Source organism: Chelmon rostratus, chromosome 13 (assembly GCF_017976325.1).
Source record: "Chelmon rostratus isolate fCheRos1 chromosome 13, fCheRos1.pri, whole genome shotgun sequence".
NCBI lineage: Eukaryota > Metazoa > Chordata > Actinopteri > Chaetodontiformes > Chaetodontidae > Chelmon > Chelmon rostratus.
This window is the reverse complement of record NC_055670.1, coordinates 12700362-12708013: the sequence shown is the minus strand read 5'-3', so window position 1 is coordinate 12708013 and position 7652 is coordinate 12700362. Positions and strand designations below refer to the sequence as shown.

Here is a 7652-nt window from a genome sequence, read left to right as displayed (position 1 = left end):
GATAGATTTTCTTTTGTTCTCAGGCTACGATTCAGGGAAATTAAAAATATACCAGTGTATGCAGGTTTCACTTTTTTTATCAGTTATTTTGCATTTAACTTGCAAGAGGTGCAATTATTGATTTCATCATTTGCGATGGATCCAACCACTGATAAACCTTATTTTTTTCATAAAATAGTCCATCATCAGCTCCCAAAGTGAAATGAGAAGCTGGAACCAGCCATATATGTTTGACAAGTGACTTAAACAATAACCAATTACTAAAACTGACATTTTAATCAATAACTAATGGCTTCAGCTTTCAGTCCAATCCAAGCAGCATGCATTACAGAAAGGTCCAATGACTACAAACGATCAGTATATGAAACAACCCAGCAGGGACTTTTCATGACACTCAAAAAAGTAAAAATCCATTATGTAGCTCAATTAAATCATCTAGATTTATTAAATGTCATTTACAAATGCAAGCACTCACTTGCTGCCTAATTACAGTCCTGTTTAAGTGCAGCTGAACCAAAAATCCATTAAGGTGGACCCCTAGAAGCTTGCAAGTGATGTTCTGAGAAAACAAGGCTGATTCATGGCAAGTCTAAGCAGCTGCTTCACAGAAAAGAAGACATTCATGAAAGCTGACTGCTGACTTTCTGTTGTGTTAGCATGATATTCCAGACATAAAAGTTACTGCCATTGTTAAATAGTCAAATACATGTATTTTAATCACGTAATTTCTTACATTTGTACAATACATGTTTTTCTTATTTCGACAGTGTCCGAAAGACTTGAAAATGTACATTTCCATGACACCAACACGGAACAATTTTGGTAGCCACAATAAAATATGTAGTCACATCTGTAATGAAAGTGTTGTATGACAGCAGAGTTTTACATAGCAAACAGGATAAGGAAAGCAACCATCAAACAGAACAGTCCCATGGCTTCAGACAGGGCAAATCCCAGGATGGCATATGAAAACAGCTGCTGCTTCAGAGATGGGTTCCTGCAAACAAGAACAAACTGTCAATGCATCTTTTTATATATTATATATATCATTAGAAATCTATTAATCTAAATGAATTTGAACATTTTCAGGGTGCATGCATGTGAAAACAAACCTAGCATAGCCGATGATGAGACTGCCAAACACTGTCCCAATTCCAGCTCCAGATCCAGCTACTCCGACTGTAGCAGCTCCAGCTCCAATAAACTTGGCAGCGGTGTCAATGTCCCTGCTGATAGCGCTGGTCTGGAAGCCCCTCAGTGTGACTTGGGTGAGAGGGCTCTGTGGCATCACAGCAACACTGCTCTGGAGCAAGAGAAGACAAAAACTGTAACCTTCCACCTTTGAAACCAATGCCACAAGATATGAGAATGCTTAACATACAAAATAATGCTGAAATAAATCATGTGAGTGATAGGATTAAACAAGTACCAAAACCTGATGATTTTCCGTGACAACCTTGACAATACAAAGAGTTTCATGCTTTTCTTCATTTCAGATTAAAAAGTAATTCAACAATACAATACATTGGGGTATAAACATTTGTGATAGGCATTTTGGTACCAATTACTCAAAATCAGTTCAAAACAGCAAAGTAAGTGGCAGACTGACAGTTGGAGTCCCAGGAGAAAGGATAGATTTCTTCTCACCTCTGTTTTGATCTCGGGCCTGGACAGCACAGAGGCAGACAGGGGTCTGTAAAGAGCCCGGGAACCAGCACGGACCTGCAGCAACAGCACCATACAAAATTTAGCTACACAACACACATACAAGTTTAATAAGACATGAAGCATATTGTTGGTAGCTGATCCTAGTCTGCAGACACATGAGCAGGGGGAAGGCACCTTGAATGTCACTTTGACAATCAGTGTCAATCACAGTAATGCTTACACATGATCACCTGTGGCCTTTAATGATCTGAGTGTGCTCCATCACTCAGTTAAGATTTTCTTTTAATCAGTGGTGCTGGCAAGCTGCAATAAATCCTGACAGCGGGGCATACTCAAGTACTCCTGTTATAGTTTAGACTGGTTGGCCTTCCAGAGCTACTAGAAACAGAAATATGACCTTGGAGAATGACTATCGACCCAGGCTATATCTAACAAGGCGCTAACAATGGCCAAATGGACAAAGTGATCACTCGTCTATCTATTGCACAGCCCTCTTCGTGGGATTTCAGATAAACTCTGGGCTAAATTCGGCTAACAGAGGCTTGTAATGACCTTAGCTAAGGGGCGCTGTGGGTTATGTGCGATAGAAGCTAAAGCTAAGGCACCGTGGCAGTTTGTGCAAGATAATTGTCACGAACCCTTTCCGTGAACACTGGAGCTACGTTGCTGCCATATAACACGTCTGTCTATCATTCTGTGCGCTTTAGCATTAGCTTGCTAGCTCGTTGGCCTAAACTGCAGATACCCTTGCCAGTGAGCTGCAGTCAAGTTCATCCAGAGGCCCACCGGATTTATTGGTGATATCAAGAAAGCAGGACTGAAATTCACAGCACGGAGACACACCGAAAAAAGCGAACTCACCAGAGCCGGCGTGGAGACGAACTTTGCACAGGCGTACATTTTCTACTTTAGGTAGTTTTAACCGGTTCGGTCAAATCTGGATGAAGCCCGGGTCTCTCTGAGGAGGGAAGACCGGAGAGAAGTAAGGTCAAACGAATGTAAAAATGCTCCACAGAGGAAATACAGGCATTCACATGCACATCCACATCCATTCTGCATGCTATTCTCACTTGTGCGCTGCAATGTGACGTTAAAAGAGAGGATGAAAAGGGATTTGTACAGATACGCTTCTCATTCAAACTGCCATTACACACTTACCGACTGCAGAGGTCGAACCACAGTGGAAGAGTGCGCATGCGCGATGTGATGTGTATGTAGAGGCCCGGATGATGACAAAGGAAGGTCATTTCACAGAAACTTTATTGAACATGATCACAGTAGCAATGTTCATTCACAAAACTAACGCTTCTTTGTTTACATGCACTCTGAATTTATTGACGGATGCACCTGCATTGTTTCAATGAATGAGGATAATAAAAAAGTATTGTTCTAAAAGTTTCACGGGTTATTTGATTGAAATTGACAGCTCCTGTTGGTCTGGCTCTACCACGATATTGACCTGAAAAGTGCTCTTTTCATGAAAATTGTTAAAATAACAGAAAGATGGAATATCGCCAGCCTTATACTTTATGGCAATGATCATTTCAGTTGCTACTGTGCTGTCTTGTGATGCATATTTCCAAGCAAATTTGCAATTAATCAAACAACCACATCATCTGACACACAATGAATCTCTTACCACCGGAGCTTGTGAGTGCCCGAGGCCTGGGGCAGGTTGGTAATCCAACTTAACGCAGGTTTAACTTTGAGCCTATGTGCACCAGCACATTACTAAAATAGCTACACACAGGTTTCAAACTAGACCTCTGCAGAATCATTTGGAGAGACAAATGCCAGGATGTTCTGTGAGGCTGGGCCCCAGGATGAGCAAGATCAGCAATTCTTTGTGTTTTTTCTCCCAAAAAACAAAACTCAATTTCAATATAGTTAGTAAGTTCTATATCAAGTTTAATATATTGTATACCTGTGTCCGAGGATGCCAGATATGTCGAGATACATTTTGGGGGAAGGTGTATTCTGACATTCTGACATCTAGAATATTTCCATTTGAGGGAATGGTGCAGCCATAAAAAACATGGAGTATTGGGTCAGTCTGTGTAAACAACACTTTCAATGTAGATCTAGAACAAGCCAGTACAGAATATATGAATGTACTACTGTCAGAACATGTATTTTTTCCAACTTTAAAGGTACATAAAGATGTTAAGGAAGTGGAAAGGTGGTGTTTTGTTTGATTTCTTTAAAGCTGAATTCACCATTAGTAAATTTAACAAACCACTGAGATTGAAGTAAGAATAGGTAATTCTTAGAATTTAAATTCTTCTGCGGTAAATGTCACATGGCTTGACCTTGTTTTACACAACAGTTCTTTACATAACATTTGTGACTGTATGTATAGTGACAATAACAAAAATCTATGTCTAATTATTAGATATTAAAGAGAAGAGGTCAAATCTATCTGTCAAGTTGTGATATGAAGATAGCTATTCTTGAATGCTGCTACACGGCAACAGCAGACCTTGGCTCAACTGTGGGAACGAGGGTCTGTTCCAAGGGTGGAAATTTTTGGCCATAGCGTTGCTGAAGGTCAAACCAGGAAACCATGGAAATTTAGATGAAGGTGGCGTGATCCTAACTAGTTTACGAAAGACCACGTGCTTCCCTTTCCTGTATATTTTTCGTACAGGGACAGTCAAAACATCCCTTCTCAGTGGATGAAAAAAACAAAGAGAGAGAAAAAAAGGAGAAATCACTGTTCCAAATGTATTTTAAATATTGTAATTAGCATGATCCAGCATGGAGATTATAACATATAAAACACCATTTGTCAAATGATCTACATCCTGTGGCTGCAGGAGAAGCAGAATTCCAACTAGTGTTTCAAAAATAGTTTTTCCTTCATAACAAAACCAACCTGCCGCCGTCACCTGTTGTGGTGTGAATTTAACACTCTGCCCAGAGGGACTGATGGCTCAGGGCCCTGTTGGTGCATCTCACAGGCTGATGGTGGAGCTGTAGGCTACCAACGCCGAGCAGATTTGTAATCTTGATGAATGACTCCACAGCAGCTGGTCCGGGAGTCTGCCTTTGCTGCGCGCTGGCTTTAAGGGAGGACTGTCCCAGTGACTCCTCAGGTATGATCTCTTCAGTTTTACAGTGAACATGAAGCTACAGATTGCTGACCTCACTGAGTAGAAACAGTCGGTAGATCATACATGTACCACAGATCTTATGCATTAAAAATGAGAGAAAAGCAATTCTATTCTATCCTATTATGTTATATCCTATTCTATTTTCGTATCTTATTTTCTATTATATTATATCATATTCTATTCTGTTCTTTGCAGTTCTATTCCATTATATTATATCATATGCTGTTATGTTCTATTGTTTTATATCCTATTGTACTCCATTCTGTTCATTTCTGTTCCATCATGTTGTCTGCTATTCTATACTGCTCTGCTCCATTTTGCTCAGTTCTGTTCTATAATGTTAAATCCTATTCTATTCTTCTCTATTCTATTCTGTTCCGTTCTATTCTTTTCTGGTCTATTAGTTTCTGTTTTATTTGGTTCTATCCTATTGCATCATAATTTCTTCTGTTAATAGCATTTGTTCCAACAGTTTATTTAGATCTTATTCACTTTGCTGTAGTGGTACTGTGCCAAGCAGTTCCTATTCAAAGGTCTATGTCACATAATTACATTTATTATCAATCAATAGCCAAAACAAACTTAACATGATGTGGTAAAACTCAACTATGTCTCATGTCCAGCAATTATTGTACCATTAAGTCACAAACTTGTTATTGCATCATTATATTCAGAGTCCGGCCTAAGACTGAGAATAGATTGAACAATACTTAAAGCAACCAGGAACACGGTCATTAACAGAAAGGTCCAGCAGAGGGTGCAATAGGGTCTCAGGTGATCATAGCCTTTGTTGCCAGGGTCATGGTAAAAGCACAAAAAGGGATGAAAAACACAGACTTAGGACAACAACATTATTTTAATATCCACTGGAAGATAAACCACACTCACACACCTAAATAACTATCTCATTTCCAATACTTTCATCACATCGTTCTGATTCCGTACCTGGTTTGATCTAAATCTCTTAATCTTCCTGTTAGTTATGCAAGCGCAGAAAGAGAGAGCTTTCAAAGCAGAACTATCATGTGACAGCGCTTTAATTCCAAACTGCTGATATTGTGTTTCCATTAATGCAAATGTAAAATGTAAGAATGTATTGTCGGCCCAAGTGTAATGCAGCCACTTATAGGTCAGAGCTAACCCTATGATAAAACATGAAGATTTACAATATATTAATTGCGAGACGGCACATATCAAAGTGGCCGTTAACTACCTGAGGTCAATGTCATACTGTCTAATTAACCGGGCAGCGGCTGTGTGGTCCTACATGGCTGTGGAAGGTGGAGAGAGCAGCCGATCTCACGCAACCCCCCCCCCCCCCACCACCCTTTACCCACCTTTTACTTCCTCCCATTCAGAGGCACGCACGCACTCGCTGTCTGAGTTGCATAGAACACTGAGACATTCCATTTGCATGCCCGCCCCATCAAGCTGGATGCACTCAGACTGGTAATAAAAGGCATTGACCCCCTTAACCTTTATGAATTACAATTTGTGCCTGCAGCACGTCCTGTCAGAGGCCTCAGAAAAGCAGGCACCTCAGCCAGGGTGTGTGCGTGTTGTTTTGCAGTTGTTAAGGAGAGGGGAAAAGGTTTTTACAGCTCCTCGTCGGAGCTCCTGACAAGCAGGGAGGAGGCGGTCTGACAGGAGAAGCAGGGTAGGGAGGGACTGCAGCGCTGCTGATGGCTCCATGCTAATCTCCATGTCTGGATGCTGCACGAAAACTACTGACGCTCCTTTCTTTGTCAAGACCAAGGATACGCAGCTACAGTTCATCTGCATTCTAACTCTGATTTCTCGCTCTGCCGTACACCACTTCAGCCAGTTCCCACTCCTAAAAGCATTCAATAAAGCCGATAATAGATCAATCAAGACAACATCTTATGGAAACATCTGACTGGGCTTTCATTGCAAGGTGTCTGTATTAAATCTGATTGTGGGGGCAAAAAGAATCTGGAAAAGAAGGCTAAATACAACACTTGTTGACTGTTTTGGTAATATAAACAATCACTGAAAGACAGAAAATGATGTATCCACAATCATTTTTTAACCCAATACTGCTGCAGCCTAGACTTCTGATAACTTAGCATACAAGTAGTATCTTTATGTACATCAGCATGACAGACTGATAGTTAAGCTTTAGTTAAGCTTTATTAATGTGTTAAATCTCTTCAGCACAAAAGACCTGAGAACAAATTCTAGACGTTCTATCCTTTAATTCACTCACACTACGCAGTCATCAGACTAAATGTTTGTCAGACACATTTAATACCAAAGTCCCTTTAAATGTCAAACTCTGTGTGCTCAGAATATATCTGAAAGACTTTACACTAACATCTAAACAGACTTCTGGACTGTGGACTTCCTCAAGCCGGCAGAGCTACTGCACTATGTTGGAGGAGTATGGAGGCTCCAGCGTAGAGAATGTCGATTAGGGAGTTTTGGTATCGTATCAGTCTGGAAATACTAAAACTTGAATTGCTGCAAGTGAGCGGAAATACTTTGTTCAGCTCTGGGAACTACACAGAAATATCACGAAAGGTGGAAATGTAGGCTTTACCTGAGAGGAAAATGTAAACAATGTAGGGAAATATTTAGTTTTATTTGTATTCCATCCGCTATTGGTGCAAGTTGAGTGTCAGTGAGTGTGTGTAATGTACGTATTTCTGGTCTCAAACTGTTGTTCAGTGACTGTATGTTTCTTTGATGGGATGCTGCAACATAAGAAGAATCTGTTGTGGAAAATAAACAAGTCATCACAATAAACTGTATGAATTGTATAAACAATGTTTTCTGTATCTCCAGTGACATGAGTTATATTTTGCTTCATGAACGGTCTCCCTTCCTTGAAGGACATAGTGGTACATTATA

General features: G+C 40.2%; 1 protein-coding gene across 2 annotated transcripts; it reads right to left on the bottom strand.

The window, feature by feature from the left end:
- Nucleotides 1-296: 296 nt before the first annotated feature.
- Nucleotides 297-2878, bottom strand: atp5mc3a (ATP synthase membrane subunit c locus 3a). Of its 2 annotated transcripts, none has more exons than XM_041950394.1 (5): nucleotides 2739-2813; nucleotides 2530-2626; nucleotides 1648-1722; nucleotides 1113-1303; nucleotides 297-997 (listed from the first exon to the last, which is right to left on the bottom strand). In XM_041950394.1, the coding sequence occupies exons 2-5, from the start codon at nucleotides 2566-2568 to the stop codon at nucleotides 883-885; spliced, it is 420 nt and encodes a 139-aa protein (XP_041806328.1). In that variant the 5' UTR covers nucleotides 2569-2626; nucleotides 2739-2813; the 3' UTR covers nucleotides 297-882. The 2 variants fall into 2 exon arrangements, with proteins under 2 accessions (XP_041806328.1, XP_041806327.1); XM_041950393.1 differs by lacking the exon at nucleotides 2739-2813 and adding an exon at nucleotides 2827-2878 and having other exon boundaries at nucleotides 298-997.
- Nucleotides 2879-7652: the final 4774 nt, after the last annotated feature.

What these genes read in the sequence shown, in the direction of transcription:
- atp5mc3a (XM_041950393.1), bottom strand. Translation starts at nt 2,568, where the DNA reads ATGTACGCCTGTGCAAAGTTCGTCTCCACGCCGGCTCTG. An exon ending in GGCCCGAGATCAAAACAGAG is followed by an intron (nt 1,304 to 1,647) that starts GTGAGAAGAAAT and finishes CTCTTGCTCCAG; the next exon opens with AGCAGTGTTGCTGTGATGCC. An exon ending in CTCATCATCGGCTATGCTAG is followed by an intron (nt 998 to 1,112) that starts GTTTGTTTTCAC and finishes TCTTGTTTGCAG; the next exon opens with GAACCCATCTCTGAAGCAGC.